Source organism: Larus michahellis, chromosome 8 (assembly GCF_964199755.1).
Source record: "Larus michahellis chromosome 8, bLarMic1.1, whole genome shotgun sequence".
Classification (NCBI taxonomy): Eukaryota; Metazoa; Chordata; class Aves; order Charadriiformes; family Laridae; genus Larus; species Larus michahellis.
Genome location: NC_133903.1, coordinates 4,421,585 through 4,446,612, shown reverse-complemented (window position 1 = coordinate 4,446,612; position 25,028 = coordinate 4,421,585). Strand labels below are relative to the sequence as shown.

General features: G+C 41.9%; 1 protein-coding gene across 4 annotated transcripts; it reads right to left on the bottom strand.

The window, feature by feature from the left end:
• Positions 1–392: 392 nt before the first annotated feature.
• On the bottom strand, positions 393–23,464 carry WIPI2 (WD repeat domain, phosphoinositide interacting 2). 4 transcript variants are annotated; one of them, XM_074596594.1, is made up of 12 exons: positions 23,183–23,464; positions 14,281–14,363; positions 9,488–9,657; positions 8,129–8,225; positions 7,443–7,540; positions 6,902–6,994; positions 6,037–6,107; positions 5,008–5,115; positions 4,079–4,243; positions 3,162–3,269; positions 1,919–2,049; positions 393–1,094 (listed from the first exon to the last, which is right to left on the bottom strand). In XM_074596594.1, the coding sequence occupies exons 1-12, from the start codon at positions 23,254–23,256 to the stop codon at positions 982–984; spliced, it is 1,311 nt and encodes a 436-aa protein (XP_074452695.1). In that variant the 5' UTR covers positions 23,257–23,464; the 3' UTR covers positions 393–981. The 4 variants fall into 4 exon arrangements, with proteins under 4 accessions (XP_074452695.1, XP_074452697.1, XP_074452698.1 ...); XM_074596596.1 differs by having other exon boundaries at positions 1,952–2,049; XM_074596597.1 differs by lacking the exons at positions 14,281–14,363; positions 23,183–23,464 and having other exon boundaries at positions 8,129–8,288; positions 9,488–9,622.
• Positions 23,465–25,028: the final 1,564 nt, after the last annotated feature.

Below are 25,028 nucleotides of genomic sequence, written 5' to 3'. Positions count from 1 at the left end.
CCTTAAGGCTGTTTAAAGAGTGAGGCTGCCATACTCTACAGCGACTTCCATCCAGCCTGACAGGATCCTTGCTTTGGATAATTTTAAAGAGTATAAAAAATGGTTATTGCTACTCTGCCAAGGAAATAAGACAATCTACAGGAGAGAAAGCAAGTGCATTCCAAGTCTTCCCTAAAAAAACCCCACAAGCTTATCGGACACTTTGGGCTATAGATACTCAAGTACTACAGGCGTACAAACAAGAGTCTCTAGCAATTCCTCCTTCATTCTAGCTCTCTTCCTGCAGCAATTTCTTTTCTTCCCTGTAAAGGCACTTTCTATATTCCATATCCTTACGCAGGGAAACACTTCCAGTTTTCCATCTCAACAAACAGAACAGTCCCACAAACACACAACATTCAGAAGGAATTTTAATTAACAAAATGGTCCAGGAAAGGGGAGGGAGAACCCAAAAAAACAGGCCATTGCATTTGAAAGGTTGCATGTCAGTCACTAGGTATGCCTGCAAGCCCATGCACAGGAAACCATTTGGACCTTTGTCAGTGCAGAACTAGTCTCAGCTTCCAGAACCACTTCTCTACTCCTTTCTTATATAAGCTAAATATTATATACATATATAAAAAAAATACAAACTTGAGTTTGTTATAAAGTGGCTTCTCTCTCTCTCCCCCTCCTATGCTTGCTTGGCACATGAACGCATGCAAAGCTAGTAGGCTCCGAGGGCTGCACAAACAGCAGGTTTTGGCAACAAAAAAAATAAACACAGCTAAAATAGATAAGCAAGATTAAAAGCCACTGAATTGAAAACCATATATTTTTCCAATTGTATAGAATTAGAACTACAGCTACGACTTAAAACTGTAAGAGTCTGTCATCCTCTCTCCCAACTCATGTCAAAGTTCATAGCAGCATAACACGAGATTCCTCAAGAAACATCAAGCCAGTGTTCTCTGCTTCAGGAGTGAGTTCACAGGTCAAAGTTTAGTCTGTCCGAAGGATCATGGGGGGATGCTCACTGTCTTCGTCCAATCTAAGTGAGTTGGTTTCATCTTCCAGGCAAGCTCCACCCACGGCACCCAGGTCATCCGTATAGGCTGCGGAGAAAGGAACAAGCAGCTGGGGGAACAGCAGCACAAACTAAGCTTGGAACCAAGGTGAATGACTAGAGCTGGAGTACCAGACGTTACTTGCAACAGTTTCATTGCCACCCTATGTTTGCCTTCATCGTGACCAGGAGTCTCCAAGCCAAGAGCAGTTTATGATCAAAATTCAACTATTCTGTCCTGCAATGTATACTGGTGCTTTGGGCAGGCTGTTTTCCATAATCTCCTCTCATGCATTACAGCTGCAACTGCAGTAACGGTGCTATACATGCAGGCTGTCCTTCCTCTGCAGCTGAAGCACCGTGCTGAGTGCCACGCAAAGGGTAAAAGCACCACTTGGAGAGCTGCCGCATTAACAAAATTCTCATCCTCTTAATTTAACAGAGCAGCAAAGTGAGGCTAAAAGGTCACTGTTCCCATAAAGGAATAACAGAAGCACTTATCGACCTTGCTAAAAAAAAAAAAAAGGAAGGGGGGGTTTATAATTCAGATGCTTTCCACAAGGTCTGGGTGCAGAACTCCTGTATGAGATACTTGTGTTAGGGCATCTCAAGAGCCACGTGGCAAGTGCTGCCACTATCTTTACCAACCACAGTTTGAGACAAAGTTCTACCCAGAAAGCAGCAAAGATGAGTGATTCATCTACAGGAAGCTACTACACATCACAACTGCTCTTTTCCCACTGCTCACCAATGCTCCCCATCACACCCGCAGTTATGAAAAGCTCAGCGTTGAAGTAGACAAGCTCACGCAGCCATCTAGAATGAAGCAATACGCAGAGGTGCTCTCTGCCCTGTTTCCAGCCTTCTCCTTACCATGCCTTGTGGGTGAGGAAGGCACATATGTACCTTTAGTCACAGCGGCACTGTATGTCTGCGCTACCAACGGCCGGTCATGGGATGCAGACTCTAGAATTTCGTTGGCTGGCTCCATACTGCCATCGAGCCTACCAAGCAGAGAGAGGTTAGCTGGAGAGGTGATCCACCTGGGCACAAAACAGCTTTAGGCGGCATCTACACAAGAATATCTCATTAGACATGCAAGAATAATACATATACACATGCAACAGGAGGAACTTGGTCCCTCCATTCCAGAGGACTGTCAAGAAGGCATCTGACAACACTTCATATTTATCACTGGAGACACATCAGCGACATCGTTGCCTCTGATACGGCATCAAGATCTAAATCCTAGCAGCTGATAGGAAAAAAGACTGAAAACAAGAGTGCACAATTAAAAAACCCCAACACATTCCAATCAGCAATATTACATATTGTCTCTTGAGCTCTGTCCACAACAGAAGGGGTTGCTTCATACACATACACTAGAAAACTCTCTAGTGAAGCCAGAGGTCATACCTTAAAACATTCAGATAAATCTAGGATTTTTTGACCAGGTTTACCAAAGCTGCAAACCTTAATTATCATCGTGAGTTACTGGCTTTAATTCTATGACTAATCATGTAAATAACCCAACTATATTACCCTAGCTTCTCCTGGCACGCCTTATTAAAAAATAAGAATGCCTTGTCATATTTTCCTTAAGATTTCTACAGTACTGCTGCAGAACATTAGCTGGTTGGCCTATATGCAAGGAATTTTAATAAGGACACCGCTAGAGAGAGAATACTGATCATTTCATAGGCCAGATTCCCCTCTGTGAAGTCAGCGTAACATCTCTCTCTCTCATGTCTGTAACCGCTTCATTTATTGATGAAGAGGACGGTGTCAGATGTTTCAAGTTCTTGTTTAAGTAACTCAACTCAGACTGCCAAGTAAGAGGAAAGAGGATCACGCAGCTAACAGCGATTGATCCTTCACCGCAATTGGACAGTGTTAAATTTCGGCTGGTAAAGCGGTGCTTAGTGTAGCAGATACTAAGAAGGAAGGCGCAGGGGGATTCTGAAGTTACTCCTTCACATCAGAGGTCTGGGAAAAGATTAGTTTAAAGAAATGGGCTGTTCTAAGTCAGACTTTCACACAACAGAACTAAGTTTAAGAACAAACTGGATTTTGTGAAGAAATAAAATCCAGCAGGCCTCAGCTAATGCGGACTTACTTGTGCTGCTTCATTAGTGTGCACTCTCCGCCTTCTTGGGGGTCCAGGTTGTACATGTAGAGATACCCATCAGCAGCTCCCACCAATAAACGAGGAATCTTCTGGATCCTAGAAAGGTTTAGGGGAGAGCAACAGATTAATATGAACTTAAGAAAGTACACTCTCCTCCCATGATTTTAAGCCATTTTTCTTCCCACACTTTTGCTTCCAGATAGGGAACACTGTTAACAGTTAGAGAGAGTACCTCGGAAAGAATTGTGTGTACAAATGTAAGGCATAACCACATTTGTGGTGCTTTGAGATCAGGAGTGAGAGTGCAGACACGAAGCCAATGTAGCATAAAAACTAAAAACCCCCCACAAAATAAGTTTACTACTGCTCAGCTTATTGCTTTGGTAGCTGTGCCAAATGGGACCTGCCTTTGGTGAAGAGAGAATAAAAATTTAGTCCTCCAAATTAACTTTAATGAATGCTATGCTGTCTTAGAGACAAAAATAATATGAACTTGCTTTCAAAGACTTCTTTAATGGTTAGCCTGGATTGCCTAATTTTGTACTAACATAACATTCAGCATCACTTCCCCTAACACTAATGGAAGCAAGTGTCATGAGCCCACGGGTCTGTTCTCAACATTATTCTTTCCAAATTAAAAGACATCTTTAAACCGCCTTAAAAATAGTCTATTCTCATCCAAATATTATGCCTTTCCCTCCTCCCCTCACAGGACTGGGAGGTGTTAGCTCTAACACATTGCTCTTAAAACAGGAAGAGGCTTTGAAATGATTACAGGTGATCCATTGCTCTGGGTGCTCCCCACTCCGCTGGAGATGGGGTTACGTTCTACGGTGTCAGTCTCTCCAAAGCCCAACACGGCAACCCAGCAGGGCGGCAAACGCAGGCTCAATTTCTCTACTCACGTGGCAAGCGCACAGATGTTTTTGTGCCCACAGAACGGCAGGCGGACTGTAGCAAAGGCTCTACCCTGGTTGAACATTTCCGTTACTTGAGAGGGCAGATAGCTTGTTGAGGCCATCAGCACTTTTCCAAAGTAACCTGTCCAGGTTGTAGGCTCCTCCTGAGGTCTACAAGTCAGAAGGAAAAAAAGTGACTGACTTTGCCTTCACGTTAGAGAAAGGCGCGTAAACACTTTGAAACATCTTTATATTTTTAAAGCTATAAAGCAGCTATTTGTTTCTCTTCAGAAATAACTAAAACACCCCTGAGAACTCTGATACACTCCATTTATGTTACAGGGCACAATGCGTCCTACAATACCCTCAGCCTGTTATTTAAGCATATTTGATTGTAAACTGATACTTCTGCTTATAAAACTGTATTTCATAAGGTTCATTATACAAGAGCAAGATCTACTGGGAAGTGCTACACTTCAAGATTTGATCCGCCTGTTTACCACCAAGCAAATCATTGTTTCCAACAACTTCCACAGAAATTTAAGACAGACTCTCCTCTCAAATCATAAATAGGAACATTTTATAACCTGGCGCCTTTTAAAGCCCCAAAGGCAGCTGGAAGGCATTGCTAAGACAGCTCTTCCCATATGGATGTCAGGAGAGGTGAAACACATATGTAACTGAAAATGTTAACTGCTCTGCATTCCTCTGCCAAGGATGGCCGATTTCTCTTCAGCAGAAATACCTTTTCTATTCACCAGGAGAACCGTACGCAGCTCAGCTGCAGTTGCCGATTCATAAATAACTTCTTATGCCCTTTACTTTATGGAAGGGTTCAAAAGAAGTCTGTCCACACTTTGGAGAACTCATCCTGTTGAGTATAATCGATTTTAAAGCCTTTTCCTTGTAAAATCTAAGGCACCTCTGAAACCTACTTTTCTTTCACAGTCTCAAGTTTGAAGATATGCACCGTCTCTGTGTTACTGGACGCAGACAGAAACATGCCATCCATGCTGAAGGCCAACGAACAGATGCTCACACACCTAGGGGAAACAAAAAGAAGGACAGGCAATCAAGCATTATTTTTGACATACTACTACTACCAACTGGTTTAAGAAGAAAGCTAATGTTAACTAACTCAAGGGAGTCGACTTAAATGAGAATATTACTTCTCTGTTTCGGTATGTAGGAGTCTTTCTGAACATTCACCACTAAGGAGCTCCATAATTTTCACACAAGCTGTACTGAGAGAGCTGCGAGGAACTGCGGCTGCACAGCAGACGCACCTGCTCTTCTTCTGTTAGTGATTGCAGGTGACTCACAATTAAGCCAAAGTATTTGGCTTATTTAATAATTAAGCAGATTTCTCAGTCACCACCGCTTTGCAAATAAGAAAAAAAGAACATTTCCACAGTAAGCATTCTGAATTCTCTGACACCTTCTTAAAGCACTTCAAGAGCAAGATTTCCATTAACGAAGTTCAACTCTGATGTGTACCAGATACGGGGGTCAATTAGTAACAATCTGAACTCAGTCTTACCTCTGTATACAGTACAGAACTACTACTACTACTACAAATCACAGTACCGTTTCACAATGGCTACTATGATCACAGCACTAGCAGGATTTAGAAGAGAGCAAGAATATTAGATGTACTACTGCCTCCAATTGCCGTAAGAATACAATACATCACACAAAAGGTGACCCACTTTAAACAAGTTCCCTCACCAATAAATTTTTAAAAGGCAAGAGGGAGTGCAATTCTGACAGGATTGATTTGTAGAATAGTCAAGTCCGAAGGAGCGAAACTGGAAGACATTCAGGCTGACGCTGTTATAAGCATACAGGCAGGGATGAACGAAGATGAAAACAGGCAAAAATCAGGATGCCAGCTCAACTGCAGAACATACTGGAGATCTACCATAAGGAATGAGCTTCAGATAATTAGCCCAGTTGAACTTTACCTCTTCACTCCCCTTCGGAATTCAAAGAGTTTCTGCCCCTCTGGAATGGAAAACACTCTTATTACTGTCCCCTGCAGAGAAAAAAAAAAAATTCATTTCAGGTTTGTTCATTGTATATTAGCTCTAGTGAGCAGAGTACAGCTACAAGCAGTAAACCATTTTGCTGTTAACTTAATAACGTTGATGCACACCAGATACTAGCATGATTTATGGAGCCTGTTGGTAGAATGCGTTTGAAGAGCAGAGAAAAAAAAAAAAAAGAGGTGGGACCTACTAATTGAGAGAACAAGCTGTGCATCAAGAACAGCCCTTCTTATATTTCATCATGAAAATGACCACACTAGGGAAGTCCCACAAGTACAGTCACCTGGATGTCTTTGTGCCTTTATCAGATGCAATCGGTTACACCCTTATATTCTAAGCTTATTACTCAAAGAGCAGAGGCTTCAGACTTTGTAGTTTATACAATTTAGATGGACAATTCGTCATCATGTGCCAAAGACTGGCATGACACTTCTCTCTTCTGACTTTAACTGTCTTGTTTTCATTAGGAAGATGACATCAAAACAAGGCAACTAACTTCTAATACATATCCTGCACTAAAGGGAGAAACACTTAGAGGATTGCCCTTATTACAACCAGATTAAAATGTATTTATTTAAATAACCTTATTATCCAACATTTCACAGCACTGAAGCTGTGTCAAATATCATTAACAGGTCTTAACTTAGATTTGCCACTCTAACTGTAAGCCTTCTTTTTTGGCACTTGCGCATGGAATTGTGCACGCTTAAACTTACTCAAAATGCTTAGAAACAAATTACATTTTTATCACTGCCAGCAAGTCAATAAAAAGCCACCTTACCTTTTCTGATGCAGTGGCAAGTTTAGTACCACTTGCGTCAAATGCCAAAGCAGCCAAGGGACTATCATGAGCTGGGATCATATTAGCAGCTCTCTGCAGGAGTGAATCAATAAGATAGAACCTTAGTACAGTACAGGCTAAAAGCTACATGTCTGCAGCTTAAGACTGCATATTTAAGAGCATTCAAGGCAACTATAGGTCTTATTTTACAGACAACAGCTTCAATATTGGTTTCAGTAACTGCTAAGTACATAAAATTATGACTTAACCACGTGCGTAGAGATGAAGCGGTAGAAGGATACTTAAGAGACAATCCAAATAGAAATTAGTTTACTTTGCTCCACCCATTTGCCCAACTGTACATCAAATCTAATATCAGCGTCTGTATGTTATTTGCTGATGTTCCGTGAAGCCTGGCTACAAGGATACTGCAAACTGACACAGAGGAGCCTAACTGAGTGTCTAGGAATTCCTTTCTGAGCAAGACGTTTCCAACACCTGCGTCTTTACAAATGGAAACAGCATTCACAAAGATCCTTACCAGATTGATGGTGTCGAAGACTTGTACTTCTCCAATAGTTGCGCTTCCTGGATAGGCCAGGTAGCAGTTATCATTGTTTATTGATAAAGCACACAACCCTACAAGCAAGGCAGAAACATCATCAGAAAGAGACAAATTCCAAGACTTAAGCAGCAGAACTTTCTGATTCTATGTTTGAATGTTAAAAGATAACTGAAGTTATCCTCACAAGGTAGCAACAGAAGCAGAACATGGATGAGCAATCTCAGAGTCAACATGCAACATATTTAACTACTCAACGTAAGTTAAAGTTTAATATAAGGTAGAGAAGAAAGAATACTAACAGAGCTACAATAACTGATTAAGCAGTAGAATTTCCCATGTCTGCCATGACTCCTAAAGCATTAACCTGACAAAGTCTTTAACTACATCAAGTGCTGGCAAAATCCAGTTTGTACCTCTACTACTTCTAACATTAAAGACAACCGCTCTAGGAGACTAAAACACCGTGAAGGCAGAGCCTGCTATTTGCTCTCAAAAACCTCACTTGTATTGAATGGGGAGGCTTGAAGACAACACTCACGTTTTTAATTGTTACTTTTATTTGAAAGTGGAATTAACAATGCTACAGTTCCCCGTAGGAAGCGTCGTGCATTGACACAGAATGCACTTTTCAGAGTTACACTAGCTTCTAACAACATACTCACCTGCAGGATTGGGAGGTGTCTCCCTGATTGTATGTAATACCTTCATGTCTCGTATGTTGTGTATATAAAGAGACTCTTCCAGACATACTATCAGTCTCTAGACATGGGAAAGAGGACGAAAGGCTGATATCAAACTGCAGTTTATATTAATTTATCAATCCTAAAAGAAAAAATTGTATCCAAAATGCAGTAGGTACCTTCCAATAGAGAAAAGGTAGTACCCACCTGATGGGAAGAAATAAGAGTCTGATAGAAGATACACAAGATACACCTCTTGACAAGGCTTCAACCGCGCAATGCTACACTCGGTCACTTGAACTGACTTCTCTCAACCACGCTAGTGCAAATTGATTTAAACGAAAATGATTCACATTACTAGTTTAAGTCAGCAAGCCAGAAACCTTCATTTAAAGCTATTTAATTCTTATTCTGTACCTACCCTTATGTATTTCCTCGCCTCAAGAGGCCAATTCACATGTGGAAATTATTTTCTGCTTTGGCTAAACAGAAAAACATACAAGACTTTTTAAACCATTTATAGAGCCTATTACTTACTCAAAATAATTTCGAGAGGCTTTTTTTTTTTTAAAAAAACTTTAAGTTCTTCAACATCTCATTTAAACTTTCGTAGACTACATCTGGGTGACTAAAAAGATGTTACTCATTTAATGCTACCTCACTATGCAAAAAACCCAAATTAGCCACTGTTTCCCTTATGATTTTAAGCAGGAATGCATGCCATCCTCCCACACCTGATTTTGGGGGAGGGAACGGACACTAAGATTTTCTCCTTCAGATGCCGTTCTCTCTACTTTGAATGAACTGGTTGAAGACAGAAAAGTCTGTATTTGCAGAGTCTACTAATGATTTAGTAATACAGAAAACTATGGTTCCAGGCACTTAATTCAAAGCTTTCACCAGTTCAGTTATTTCTTTTTTATTATTTTTTTCTTCTTTTAAGAATTCAAACTGTATTAAAACCCATAAAAAGTGACTAGATAATAACTTTAAGTTTAGGCCTGAACAGAAACTGTCAGTTTCACACACTTCCACATTTAGGATCACAGGATGATTCACACTGGAAGGGACCTCAGGAGATCTCCAGTCCAACCTCCTGCTCAAAGCATGCCCAGCTTACTAAGGGCTTTTTCCTAAGTAAATACATAAACATAGAACCAAAAATATTTAACTAAATGAGTGTGCTGAGATGCCATACAGAAGCTACAGTTGGAAAAGCACATGTTAATTTCAAATAGCAGTTCTGTCACAAAAGGAAAAGACATCCATCAACAGAGAAGGTGTCAAAATAAGATCCACAACCCCTTCCCATGTTTTCACATAGTCAAAATTACTACTCACCTGTCTATTGAGTTTGACAGCCAAGATGGTGTTGGAGTAACTGTAGTTGCAAATCTCTGTCCCCTTCTTAAAGTGACAAACTTTCAGCTTGCGTGGAGCTTTAAGGCTAACTATGGCCACCAGACTACTGGAGAACAGCCTCTCCACAATGCACACATCTTCCGTGTCAGCTGAGGAATCACAGTAATGAGGGAAAAATACAGAAGGAGATTTCAGGCAAGAAGAATGACACACACCAACAGGAAATACTGTCTAAGAAAACAGTCTAACACCACAAACATTCTGCCACAACAGCTCAGAGTCAAGGTGGGATGCAGGGCAGCTTTTTAAAGCTGTAAATCAACATTCACTGTGTAGATTTTCTAAGATTTCCCATTCCCCCCCTAGGTGTCATGCAAGTTTACGCTTCAGAACAGTGTCTACATCCCCCTGCCCAAGATCAAAAAGAAAAAATCCTGAAGATACAAAAAACAGCAAACTGTCAAATTCCAGAATCTTACAATCTTCTCTTACCTCTGCAGAAATCTAGGAAAGCAAAAGGTTTTTGTGTTGGGGTTTTTTTTTTGTGTGTTTTGTTTTTAAAGCTATACTGTGCATGGAAGGGGTTTTGATGACCAAAAACCCTAGAGTTTCAGCACAGCTCTCCATGAAGAAAGAAAGGTTATTGTACTCAAAGCAGATGGTAAACTCATTTGTTATAAGACTGCTTCAGACACTAATTAGTATTTTTTACATATACCATCTTTTACCTGACAGCCCCTAAAAAGAATTAGTACAGGAATCAAAGCCCAGCGTGTACGCATAGCCATAAAACAGCGTTGCTTTTGTCATGTGTTCTGCTATGGAAGCACTGGAGGCAAAGGAGGAACACAAGTCACCATTCAAAACGCAGGGAAGACAGGAGGAGGGAGGAGAGTACAGGATCTCTGGCAAAGAAGCACTTCCAAGAGCATTTGATTATAGGACAGTATAGGACCAAGCTGGTAGGAGTCCAAGTCCCACCACCAGTTACCCTGGCATGTGTTCTTCCCCCTCCCAGCCCCTGAAGCTCCCTTCCAAAAGCCCCAGAGACATCGTGGACAGTTTTCACAGCAGGAGAAAGTTTTCCCACTCTCCGCAGCTCTCCCACTGCTACCGGCTACATCTGCCCTTCCATTACAGAACTGAATCAAGACAAGCAACTTGAGCCTTTGGCCCTGTTCCATCAAAACAACCAAACTTTTCAGAAATCAGTATCTGGATTAGCTCAATGCTTAACATATTCCAGTAAAAAAAAAGCTTATGTCTGAAGGCCTCTGTTTTGGCCAAGAGACACATTAAATAACTGTCACTGTTCTCATCACCAATGACAGAAATTCCCCGAAAAAAGTTCTGTCCAACATTCTCAGAATACGACAATGTCATCACTGTGTGACAAGTCTGCTTTGAAAGTGCTTTTTATGGTCAGTTATTTCAAGAAAAAGAACAGAAAATATTTAATGTTCTACATTCTTTTGAGAGAAATAACCTCCTTATGGAAAAAGAGCAGGTTTATACTAAGCATTTTCAGTATTCTATGCAATACAATCGACTTTTATCTAAATCTCGTATTTAATGCAGTACTTTTCCAGAGAAGACAAAACAGCTCACAGAGGCTTTGAAAATTCAATTTCCTCACTTCTGCAACATGGATAATGCATTTTAGCAATTATTTTGTTTTCAAGCAATTGTTCTCCATTTTCCTGATGCCACACACAACACATGAAAAAGAAATACAAAAAGCCACTTCAACAAATTTATGCATAGGCTTTCAAACGCAGAGGTCCATGTTCCTTGAACCACACTACTAACGTAGAAGATTCTCAAATATTTTACAGTATAGGCTATCAGCTTTCTATCTAAGCCTGGAGTCCTTCATAACAATGGCATCCTTTTGCAAGGGTCGAAGACCAGCACACAGAGACCCAAAAACCACAGTCTGGCTGCTCCCTGCTCCCAGGCAAGCACAGCTTCTTTCCTCATTTAGGGGCAACTGTGTAAGACACAGCTTCTGGGATTTGCTACTCTCCCAGGCAGGCAGGAGAAACGGTATTCCAGAGTAGGAACTACAGCAGAGATTCAGACGGAAAAAGTGCTGTCCTACACTGCGCTGATGCAGGTGAGGCAGCAGGGCAGGCACACAGGGAAGAGCAACGCCAGGAACCGAGCAGTCACAGACGGAACAAAAGAAAAAACAAAGACAAAAAGAAAAAACCCAAGCTTTCAACAAGGAAAATGCTTAAAAGGTGGAGACAATCCTTCAGTCTAACCGTAAAAAGGCTTACTATAATACACAGTTACCTTTATAGAAAGGCTTTGTGACTGGCTTTTAATTAAATTCACTTGAAAAATACAGGATGCACCTCTGTTCCCTCGTCTTCCCCTAACAGGAAGAAGTGATAAAAATCTCTTCACGGCTGCCAAGTCATGTATACTTCCTAACGAGCAACTGTTCAAATAAAGTACCAGGCCATCCTGTGCATCCTACATCCAGCTGACCCAAATTAATCATGTTTAGAAGTACTAGTTAAGTCCTATAGCAATGCTGTTAATCACAGTTTTTTCTGTTTGTATTTTCTCCTTTAAACTACACAAGTGAGCACTACTAGAAACTCAGATTCAAAATACAGCAAGAACAAAAAGGACTGGGAAATGATTTAAGTATCAGCAGTGTGGGGAGAACGAGCAAATACATAACAAGATTACAGTTTCATAAACACAATCATGTAGCATCACTGACAAGAGCTAGTCAGAACCAGCTAGATTATGATCAGCTGTGCTTTTATTTCATTTTTAATACAAGAACAAGAAGCATGTTATAAGCATTCGTTAAGCCTTAAAGCACCCTCCAATCTAATACTTATTTTTACAGGGGGATCAGCTGAGGAGGGAGTTAGGTGATTTGTACGGAGTCACAGCAGAATTCAGTGATGGGAGCAGACAAAGAAACCTCCCATTCTTTTCAGTCGTTCTCTCAAACACAAGACAGCTGGGCTATACTCTGTAGTTTACTTTAGACACCTACACAAGAACTGGCAGATCAATCCTACAGAAGAGAGGGAGGGGTCCTTACAAGTGCTCACTCAAAACAACACCAAGTCTTTAGACCCACTTAAACTAAATTTGGAGGCAGGAGGCACTTGTCCAGGAGGCCTCAAGATACTTTTCCTTGCGGGAAGGAGGTACCTAATACATAGGGAGCCCACCACCCCCATATCAAGTTTTAAACAGGCATGGTTTGCAAGCCCAAGACTGAAATTCATTTAACTACATATAAAAAATGAAGATCTCAAATATTTAAGTCTGCTGCAGACATTGCATGTTCTATGAGCGAAGGTGAAGACAGCTTACACAGGGCAAACCATCAAATTTTCTACTAAATGTTACCTCGCACTCTGTGCTCTGTATTTACGGACTTCACGCTCATGGAAGAAAATTTACAATAACGAAGAGGTTAAGCCAACACAGCCATCCCAGAACAGCCTGAAGACAAGACTGGAATCAGCAGGTCTAAATTCCAATCCCAGCTGCTTTATCAGTTTACTGCAAGATTTTGAGTAAGGCCAATCGAACCCGTACATTTTCTTTCAAGGACTACCTAGATAAGCTGTCCTGCAAAGTTCAGTTCAGTCTCTCTCGGTACTTTTATTCAGTGTCTTGTGTAACAGGAGTCATCTTCACTGTGTCTCCTGGAGCGGTATCAGGCCAGATACTGTAAGTGCCTAACATTCTGCAGAGGTCAGGTACCTAAACTCAACACCATAAAATGGAATTCAAGCTGCCGATTAACCAGTACAACCAGACCATGACTCAAACAGGCAGTTGTAGCTGCAACACAATTTAACCTGACCACAGGTGCCTAATTTGAACCTCACGATTACTTCTCTTCATTGACTGTATACAGAAAAAGGCTGTTACCACAGGTAATAGGTGATGTGAATCACACACCATTTTCAAGCTTAAGATGCCACAGGGTCAGGTCACTTAAGGAATGGAGTTTGAAGACAAGTCTGCTGTGGGGCATGGTATGCTGGGATCCTACACTAAATGCTGACAACACAGCTACTGGTGCCATCTGTTCACATGGAGTTTAAAGAAAGCACGGACACTCATGCATAGCATTCATAGTTTACTTACTAGCACCTCAAAAAAGGTAAGTCTATGAACTGCTGGCAAAACAGGGAGTACCACTTATTCCCCAAGCCTGTCTCCATTTCATCTCCTATCGTACGCCACTGTGGTCAGTATTAAGAAGTTATGGGAATCTGGATTATTCACCCTTTTGGATGAGTAAACCTGCAGCTATCATGTTAGAAAAGTATTTTTCCAACAGCAAATATCAGAATTAAAGAAAAAGATAATCAAGGCTTTGCTTTCTTATTTGGTAAAGGTATATTAGTGGTTGCCTGCCCCAATAGCAAGTATAAAAACCCAAAAGACACACTCTCACACCAGTAAATATTTTTTTTATGCCCAGTTGCTATATAACTTGGCTATTGGACATAAACTTAGAAAAGCAAAGAGTTCTCCTCATAGCTATTACCAAATTTCATAACATACCATCGAAATTTAAATACAGAACACTGGTACACGGTTTTACCCTGCCAGTAATAAATTGTCTTGTATTTGTGTGATATTTTGTCATACACTTAAGGTTCCTCCTATGTCAATTTCAAACAACCTGTTAAAAAATGAAATATGCCTTATTCTTCCCCAAATTAAGCCAAACGAGGGGGTAAGAAAAAGGAAAAAAAAAAAAAAAAGAAGATACTCACTGCATTCATAGATTTGCTCTAATTTGTCCACAGAAGAGAGAGAGAAGAATTTGTAGCCTGATTTACTGCCAACTGCAAGGGATCTGAAAAAGAAACAAGCCAGTCAGGAACATAAATTAAATCAGCTGTGAATTACCCTAGGACAGATTCTTATCCTATTCCAAAACTCCAGTTGGGTTAGCTCAGTAAGAAAAGCAATAAAAAGCTTGACCGAAAAAGCCGGTTAGCTCCCTCCATCCTGAAAGGGCCAAACAGCTTCAGAATTACCCCAGGTGTGGAATCCTGCTTCACATTTTACGAAATGAGAGTTCACAGCTCAATGTAAGCCTACTGCCCAATTCGTACTGGCGATTTCTCCACACAAACTAAAAGCTTTAGTGTGGAGGAAAGATGATGACTTGAATAATGTAATGCAAACCAATTACATCACTGCCTCATAATGAGAGGTGACCTCCAAGACCTTTTAAACTGGCATTGTCTGGGGATTTTTTATTGCTCTTTATACTGTAACCTTCCCCGAACACCCCGAAAGAGCTATCATATTAAAAAAAAAAGAAACAAAAAGGAATTAAAGACTGCCAACTCTAACGTTGACAATATTCAAGCACCTCCAAAGAACATCGTCAGATCTCAGTCTTACAAATACCCATGCCGAATCTTTGATCGGAGGCACCCTCTTAAAAATGCTAGTCACTGATATTAAACAGATTTTAACAATAGTAGAACATTAAAAAACTGACTACAAACCCTTCTTTTTCCTCCATTACTCTATTTTCACACTTAGCTCACAGACCATTTAATTACTTTTCCAGTCAGAGGCAAAGACAGGTCTTAAATTTTAGCTAGAAAAACCTTTAGGGTTGTCTTGCATGTCTTTACGCATGAAGGCAGCAGACAATGGCACATTCTTATTTTCCCCTCCCCATGCAGAGGATGATTTTATGCCACAGAAAGAGAAACTTAACAGTAAATACAATTGTGCAGAAGTGTATTAGTATGCTTATAGTTCACATACTTCTTACTGCCAGGACACATGGAGAGAAGCTAATTAAATTCTAATAAAAATGTATTTCGATACGCCAAACTGCGGCAAGTCATTCAATACAAGGCTAAAACCCAACCCTGCCAGTCACCCTGCCAAAATGCCCTTCTGAACTCAGTAAGATGATTCGCTATCATTCAGATGCACTAACCATTAGCTCTGCATTTAGAATACAATACAGATTCCTAGATTTCTTGCTCTTTCTGTATTTTCCTCCCATGGCTCCAAAGTGAGCCCTTTTTAAACTTCAAGTTACACGGAAGAATAAAAATTGTTCCTCAAATGGCTTACCCTCTAAAATTAAGATTCCCAAGCTATAAAAATCAACTTCCGTATGATGGTATGACCTTCTCTTCTAGGAAAAAGAAAAATACAACTGGCACAATCTGGTTAAGAAATTATATTTGAGAAGGCTTAAACCTTCGAATTAAAATATGCACCATCCAGACAAGAGAAGTAAGCCTCCCCAGATTCAATAACCAAGTTATTAAAAAAAAGCATGTTAGGCTTAAGAGACAGAGAAGCAACTATAAAACAAACTTTGTTGCTGCTTCTAAATCACCTTAGAAATACTGAATTTAATTTTATTTCAGACAAAATCACTATGTTCAGCAGATTGTATCTGATTAATTGTCCAAGACACTCCAGTGTTTTTTCCTCAACTACTTTTGCACAACTCAATGAAAATCCAAATGCTGTGGAAAAAAAATACCAAACTAATCTGGAAAAAAAAAAAGAGTAACAAGTTAGCTTTTTTTAGATCATTTACTGCTTCCCTCAAAAGAAAGTTTAACAAAGAATGACATTAAAACTGTCACTTCACAAAGGTAAACAAGCACTCAACTGAGTTAAAAATAAATGGGAGTCACAAGACTCTTCGCAATATAAACTACCTACAAAAGACACAGGACGGTTTCCTCGCAGAGAATTCCACATAGCAGCTATTTCTCAGTGTATTACTTGGCCAAATTGATTCCTGCATTGTACTTGCAGCTTTAAATACAGAATATTGCTGTATCACTGTTTTACTGACAGTATCACCGAAACCAGTAAGCAAGACCATTTTTCTTGTCCTACCAACTACCTATACCTCATTTAAATAAGCTTTAGACAATGGCAAAAGCAAGTGGTACCCATGATAAAAATCATTAGACTGAGTAGAAGCCAAGATGAAGCAGCACAGAATAGACCTTTCCATCCATGGCAACGGCTTTTTGTTATTTCTTTCAGGATCAAGGTGATAAAGTCACAAATCATTTGTTTACAGAGAACAGCGCGAGTCAGTATAATTAAATCCATTTCAGAACACAAGCGTAACTGCAAAACAACCCATTTTTCTTCTAAAACAACATTCTTGGTTTTGGAGGGTTTGGATTTGTTTTGTTGTGTGTTTTATTTTTTTTTAATGTACACTCAAATTACTTCTTATGAAACTATTGGAAATGGGCTCTTTATATGTAATAAGAGAACTTACTAGGCTGAGTTACACCAGCATAATCATAATGATTTAAATCCCCCATCTTCCCCCGCACCGATATTACACTTAAGCCCTTAAGACACCTGATAGCTATCTAAATGATCAAATCCCACAAAACAAGTATCTAGCCAAAATTACCTCACCTCCGAAAAAATGTGCAACCATATGGGGAAGAAATATGATCAATAAGCCATTCAGCTATTGCTCAAATAAGACAGTAGCCAACAAGAAGCTACTGTAGTTTATCAGAAGCTCCTTTTACAGTGTGGGTGTTATGCTTTATTATCACCAATTTTCAGAAGCCGATGAGAGACTGAAATTGAAAATAAAATCAATACCCAAGAAATTTGCCTTTTTTCTTCTAACATTACGCTACACACAGGTATTTTTTTTTTAAGCTATATTATCTGTAGCCTCTATTACGCACCTTAGATTGTAGACTTTGAGCTATTTCATCACCAAGGTTGCCCACACAGTACAAAATTACCAATATAGCCGTGATTTATGAAACTGTGTTTACCCACTTTTTTCCCACCAAAGATAATACTGTAGTCTCATCCAAGACTACATAAAACTTGAGAGTATTTTCAAGAGTGGCTGTCATAAATAATTAAAGACTAACCTCATCAAGTGAGTGGTGTTATGGGATATTTCACACACGCATTTCAAGATGCTGACATTCACTCTAAGTGCACTCCCCTAGAGTGGGAAATGAGCCGGTTCAATCTCCCTGGCCCTTTAGAAACAAGTTTTTTCAGATGGGTTAGAATTGTGCAGGTTTTCTTTTGCTGCTTTAATATACATACAGAAGGAAGAAAACCAGTTTTTCCCTTTCTGCACCATAGAGGACCTTAACTATTAATCAGAAATATTCTACATTAATCAGAAAGATCCTACTAAGGCCAGTTCTCAGATTAAAATCAATGGCAGCTGCAGTATAAACACAACTCCAGAAGTCATTACTATTTTAAATAACTAGTTAATTAAACCTACCTTCATTATGATACAGTCTTATTATATTAATGCTGCACCTCATTTCAAAACCAATGCAAATTTCCAAAGACAAAACGTTTTGCGAACAAAGGCTTATGATGAAGAAGGGGGAAAATAATATTAAGAGGGGAAAAAAAATAATCAATAAAACAATATAAGAAAAGAATTACTAAGGAACTTAACTTTGCTTTATTTCCCCCTCCCAAATGTCTGCTGAAACCAAAGTCGTAACATCTTACAGACATGTCTTAAAAGAAAGGTCAAGAATGTCATTATTTTGGACAAGAGCTAAACATAGAAACTCATACGTTCAACAGATTTGTCAGCAACACTCTGACAACCGACAGGAAATTTTCCCCTTGTTCTTATATTAAATCAAGCTAACCCAAACTTAGATCTGCCACAGCAAAAGCAGACCGCACTTGCTCATCAATTAACATGTAGCAATAGGCTGGGACAACAGAAAGTTCATAATCCAAGTAAACATCACTGCTCTCAGGCCAAATTCACACGCAGAGGAACAGTTCCTCTGGCAAGCCCACCTCCGCTGCTATCAACAACAGCAAGTAACACGACATACGATTGCTTCTCTCCGCTATCTTCCCTGAGCACGAGAGCTCTGCGATCGCTCTTCCCTTCCTTTTTTTTTGGTTTAGCTTTAAAGCCGCCTTGGAATAAAGAGTTCTTCTGTCCTCAAGGATCACAGGTGAATGACACCTGAACCTAGGAGAAACAAAGGCAGAGGAGTGAACGCTCAGTCCTACCTCTTTTCTCCTCTCAACACAAGCTGTTTACTACAGAGATCCAAATATCACATGGTAAGGGAATTAGAATACAACTTCTGCAACATGAAGCATGCTACCCAGCTTTAGAACTATAAGCATTTGTTCAGAACACAGAAGCAAACTGATTTGGGCAAAAAAGGGTAGAACCAAATCAGAAAGAACAGATACACGGACAGATACCTGTCCCATGTAACTCCACACATAAATGAAAGCCGAGACTAAAGCCCTCGCAAATAAGCTACACACCAGTGTTTTCGTAAGAAATACAGATGCAAGGCTTTGCTTTGTCCTGTCATCATGAGTCTGTTCTCAAAACTACAGCAACTGTTTTGTTTCCAAGTGATGTCACTCGATTACTTTTTTAAAAAAGGCAACTAAGACTTCTCTACAGTCCACATTGTTCCACAAGTAGGTTCTTTGGGTGGTTTTTTTTTTTTTGTGTGTGTGTGTGTAAATTGAATCTGAAGACCACAGAACTTAATTTTTAAGTTCTTCCAGAAGCATTTCTCTGGGAATATTTGTGTAACAATTTAAAGACTGAAAGTTTTACCTATTTTATGGATACGTGTAAACTTTGAGATCCGGAGTTATGCTTTGGGTAAAGAGTTACATACTTCTATGATAGTAACACATTTCCCTTATGGGTTTTAAAGCCTGTATGAGTTTGAGAGATGAGTGTAATTTTTCATAAATGTATCCACACTCGGTTTTAGTAGTTCTCCCAGAAGTAATAGAAACACCACACAGGTTTAAGTTGTCCTTCTTACCAAACATCCATCCTTAAGGATTTCTAACTACTAAACCATTCCTAGCACCAAGATCACCTACAAGCTTCTCCTGCATGGTTTTGCTCGGATACCCAAATTCTGACCAGCTACTTCCCTTTTATCTTCAAGCTGGAGCTTCTGCCTCTCAATCAGAGAATGCCAGTCATGCTGAGTTGTGCAACGATTGATTCACTGGGTAAAAGGGCTAGCTCCAAAACAAGCAGACTAACATCTTCTCAAAATGACCTTCTCCGTGTTTTTACTTAATGAAAACATTATATCAAAGAGAAGCCACAAACCAACCGCTTCTGCTGCGTTATAGGTGGAGTGTTTTCAGGCAGAGTTCCAGTCCCAGGCAATAACTCAAAACTCTCATGTAAATAAAGCTTAGGGCAATATGGAATAAAAAGGCAAGACGACACTTGCAATAACGTAGATACTATTCCAAGAGACACTGTCACTACATACAGCATCCATGAATGAACATTAAAAAAAAAAAGTTAAGCTGGGAAAAAAACCCAAAACAACTAGAAGCAAGATAGAGGATATCTGCTTCAGGGATTGCAACAACTGGGAAAAGCAACAGCAGCCTTTATGCTGGCAACATTCTTCTAACTACCAGCAATCCAATTTCCCAAGACTAAAAGCCACCATGAAGCTCATCTCCCTCCTACAGAAGACAATAATTTATTACTAATCCTTCATAAAGCCTAGGAAAAGTTAGCTTGATGCCTATTTTTACAAGCAACAGGTACCATCTTTTCCTAATACAAGGCAATCGGCTCTGCTGTCTAGGCAAGCAAATCACATTTGAGCATGAACTGAACTGGCACCTTGTTAAGTTGAAGGTAAAAGCTTTGAATGTAATAAAAACAATGTACCCATGTCATTTATTTTCCATTTTTGTCTGTCAGCAATTTTTCTAATTACTGAAGCACACCTTAAAACATGATGTGAACTCTACTGACTGGGAAGACGTAAACAAAGCTTGCCTTTCATATACTGGCTGAAAGAACACGCATTTGTTTACCTTGCCTGTCTGTAAGACTACTCCATTTTCTTGTAATATAAATTGAAAATAAGCAAGCTTTCTGAGGCCCAGCAGGAAAGTGTAATTCATTCCTAATAAGTCCTTTCCAGCTCTTCTCACCTGGTAAGTGGTGATGATCTAGATATCTAGAATAGTATACTAATAAACCCAGAGAGTCGACCTCTTGTTTCTCTATTCAAACGAGAAAGAAAAGAAGAAAGATCACACATGGAAAAAAAAAAGAAAAAAAATCAAATAAACTTTGGTATAAAGAACTTACACAACCACTATGTTCTACTCAGTTTAAGAACTAGAATGCGACTTCATTATTTGGGTCATTTACCACATCAGACAAGTGTTTGACTAAGAGGCTGCTTGCAAAGATGTCTGAAAGGCTTACTGTTTTATGCTTACTACTTTTCTTGGAAAGATTTCTTTTGAGACACTATTAGAAAGAAGGGATACTTATTCCACACCATTCAACCATCTCATTTGTCTCAAAGTAAGTGGCCTTTTATATTATTCTCGCAATTTTGAGACAGAAAAATTGCAACAGGAGCCTTTTTCTATTTAGGTAAAATGGATATCTGAAAATGCAAAAGTATGCCAAGATGACAAGAAAGACTTCGTACCCCAAGACTTTGACTTACAAAGATATATTGGCCAAGTCTGGATCACGTAAAAAGATAAACTGTATCATCACCAAAATTCTCTTGTCAGCTAATCTAATGTAAATATATTAATCTGTCTACACAATGAGCATTAAAATGCTGAAGACCAGAAGAATCAGCTATAGCACAGACATTGAAGAACACTTCTGGATATTTACAAAAATGCATTAAGAAGAGTAGTGAAGAAGCACATACAGTTGAGGACTAGCAAGAAAGAAATCATTAGCCACTTGTCCCTTTTCCCCTCCTCATAAATTTAAGAAGGAATTAAATTTTACTCTTCCTTGAGGAAAGATTTCAAAGTGTACAAGCCAAAGACCAGCTAGATAAGCTTATGTTACATTTGCTATCTTTTCACTTCTGCCTTGGGTTTGTTCTCAAGCCAAGCTTGCGGCTCTCTTGTTCAGAAGAAATTTTGTTTTGTCACGACTCAGTGATCTTTTAAATATATTCAGCTCTCCACAAAGCCGAGGTGCAACTGAAAACAGGCAGTTGCTTTAAGGAAGGTGAAATAGTAAAGCTTTTAGATCACCAATGTGGACATCACAGTTTAACCTAAAACCTAATATAATGACCTTCATAAACTACAAAAGAAAGAGATGACAGATTTCCTAGTTATTATGACTTGTTTTATCTAGTAATAGGTAAGAAATGGATGGTATCTGAGCAAAACATAGGTATGTTTTATACGCACAATGACAGAGTGAGCTTTATATGGTACTCAATAAAAAAAGTGAAAAGTAGTTGCAAAAGTCTTTGGCTTGAATCAACAGACGGATAATGATTTACTTACAAATACATAGAAGACTATTGCTTCCCCCCATCATTTATCATAAGTTATTTACTGTTAAAGTCTCTTGTCTGAAACCTATCCAGCTCCACTTGTTCATCTCTTCACCCCCAACAAAACCTTCAAAAGCAAAGAGTATTTCCTTCTGCGATGTGACCTTTCTCCTCAATCTTGGCAGTCACCATAAATAATCTTCTTCCCTTCACAATTCCCATATGCTACAGTACATGCAGAAGACAGTCAAAGATCTCTCCCTCATAATAAGATATCGCTGCTTGTGAAATGAACAAGTACTTGTTAAAACAAAAGAACACCACACATGTGGATTATGCTCTGTGATGCCAACCTGAGATCATTTCCTCTTACTCACTTCCTAAAACAAAACGTCTCCTTTCTGAAGTACAAGTTCTTTCGGTTATTGCCCCCCAGTTTCATCTCTTCGGTATGCAAGACAGTCAAATCCTTCTTTAAAGGAACCTTAGTGCTCCCATTCCCACTATAAGGGATTTCTTAAATTGAAAAATATTGCTTTTTAATACCACATATAAAACCTAATATGCATTATTAATCTAAATATGCTGCAACAATTAAACAACTTGCAAGATGTGCAGCATGAACTATCCGACCCTTTCTAGAACTGAAACACGAATAAGTACAATTTCAATGACTACATGAGAAAGGCCTCTTTTTCAAAAGTCAAAGCCCAAAGAAGCATGGGCTTATAAAAATATCTTAAAGCCTAAGGTACACTGCTTCAACGCAGACAGCAGGTGAAAATAAAAAAGCGGTAGGAAAAGATAGCTACAATGAGATTTCAGATGAAGTCTTTGTATCTCCTGGAGCACTTGGGTCTCCGTGGTATCTCAGTCTCTGCTGAAGGCCGGACATCATCAAGAACAAGAACCAGCCCTCCCTCCCCTTCCCAAAGCAACAGCGAGCAATGATCCTAAATACAAGAGCAAAACGCTCCCCAGGGCAACAACCTGGGGGGGGGAGAAGGCAATACGCTACAACCACAGCTCCAGCGGCCCTCTGCTGCGGGTCCCTTCCAGGGCGGCCTCCCACCCCGCAACTCCGCACACAAGCCAAAGGGGAGAGGGGGGGAGCGTGGGGCTGTTCCCCCCTCACGGGGACCCCGTCCCCACTCCACGGCAGCGAGGGCAGAGGCCGGCACCCGCGGGAAGGGCTGGCAGCGGGGCGGAGAGGGAGGACCCCGCCGGGCCTCCCCCAGCAGCCAGGCCTCCTCAGCGTCCCCCGGGGACGGTCCTCTCAGGCACCCCCTCCCCGGGCTCCCCCCACCCTCAGGCCGAGCTCCCCCCAACCCAGGCCGGGCTCATCCCCCCTTACGTGTTGTCCTGGTTGAAGTTGGCGAAGAGCAGATGGCCGCTGCCGGCGTCGCCGCTCTGACTGGCCAAGTTCATGGCGGGACGACCCTCGCCACCCCCGTCCGGCGGGGGTAGGGGGGGGTTGGGGAACGCCTCCAGCAGGCAGCGCACCTCAGCCCCGGCGGCCCCGGCCCCCGCCGCACACCCGCGGCCTCCTCATCCCCGCCGGCCCCTTGTTTACGCTGCGGGCGGCGGAGCGGCCCCGCGCCTGCGCCACCCCCTCCCCGTCAGCCCCCGCCGCCCGCCCTCCTGCCGGCCACCGTACCGCCGCCGCGCATGCGCTCGCCTGGCGGGGCGGGTGGGGCCAGCGCATGCGCCCGGGCGCCGGCGCCGAACTCAGTTGGGAGAAAGGGGCGGGGCAGCGGCGCTCTGAAGCTAAGCGGGGTCCGCGGGGGTCGGCGGCTGGATGGGAGAACCGCTTGGGCGGGAGTCCCCGATTCGGACGTGTCCCCGCTGTCGCCAGCCTTGACCGCCACCGCCACGTTACTGTCGCGGTCCCTGCAGACACTGCAGGGTCAAACTCCGCGCGGTCCCCGCCCGCCGGCGCCTCTGCAGTTCTGCTTCGTGCCACGGGAGGTCCCCAGGGCTCAGCAGATGGGACAGCGGGGGACAGCGGGCTCCGCTCCCGGGGAGCTCACAACTGAGCGTCGTGGCCAGGGGCCCGTCGGCCTTTGGTGGTCCCCGGCTCGCAGGACAGCCAGGCGTGGGCAGGAGGCAGTTTCAGGGCGAGGGGAGTCACAGGCTGCCAGATCCAGAGAGCAGCTTGTGGGGAGAGAAAGTAAACTAAAAGCAAAGAAAGGGAAACCGAACCCGGGATGTCTGGAAACTGGATGGAAGTCAAGGCTTGGTCGTGAAAAGAGTTTATCTTGGAAAAATGAGCCACGCTGTGGAGCCCGGTGCGCTGGGGTTTGTGTCTCTGGGGCTGGCTCATCCGTGGGGGTTGGTCAATGATGCACACACCGCAGCCGGGAGCGAAGGAGGAACCTCCTTCACCACCCCCGAGGCCCCCCAATGTATAAGGGATGCTCTGGGCTCCCCCGTGTTTAACATCCTTCCAGCTGCTGGCAAGGAGATCCCTCCAAATGGCTTAAACCCAAGTGGCCCTGCCCCACCACCCCTCTGCCCTGTGTGCACCCTGCCACGGACACCCCCAGCCCGTCCTGCCCCCCACGCTGCCCCCCACGCTCGCCTCTGCCCCCGCTACAGCTGCTGCCGACCCATCCATGCATCCCGTAACTCCTCCTACCCATCCAAAGTTCCTTCTCTCACGGGGAGGCTTTCCCTACTAAAAGATGACAGCTTTTCATCTCAAATTGTCGCTTTTCTTACCTGCCGGCTCCAGCAGCTTAATGCGCGGGAAAACCTCCCTCCCTGGTGTGCTGCCAGGGAAGCCCGACGTTGCCATTGTAGCACCCAAAAGTGCGGATATTCACGCAGGATCCCACTGGGACCCATCATCAGGAGTGGGGGGCAACGCACAGAGGTGTCTCCAGCTATGGGACTCCCGCAGGGTTTGGGACATTGTGCATTTTGGGGAGGAAGCAGCACCGGGCTTCGTGTCCCGTTCCTCCGCTAAGGGAAAACTCTGCAAGACACCCCCCATTTTGGTGACATTAAAAAATGTCACTGCATTCAGGGCACCCCTGAATCTTGGAAACTCTCCTTGACATCGTTACAATTACGCAGATCTTTGCGAGAAGGTGGGAAGAGCACCAGGGATGGAGGAGGAAAGAAAAGCAAGGGCGCGAGGGGAGCTGCCATGTGGGGAGGGGACATGTCCCAGCAGGGTACGGGTGGTGTGAGCATGG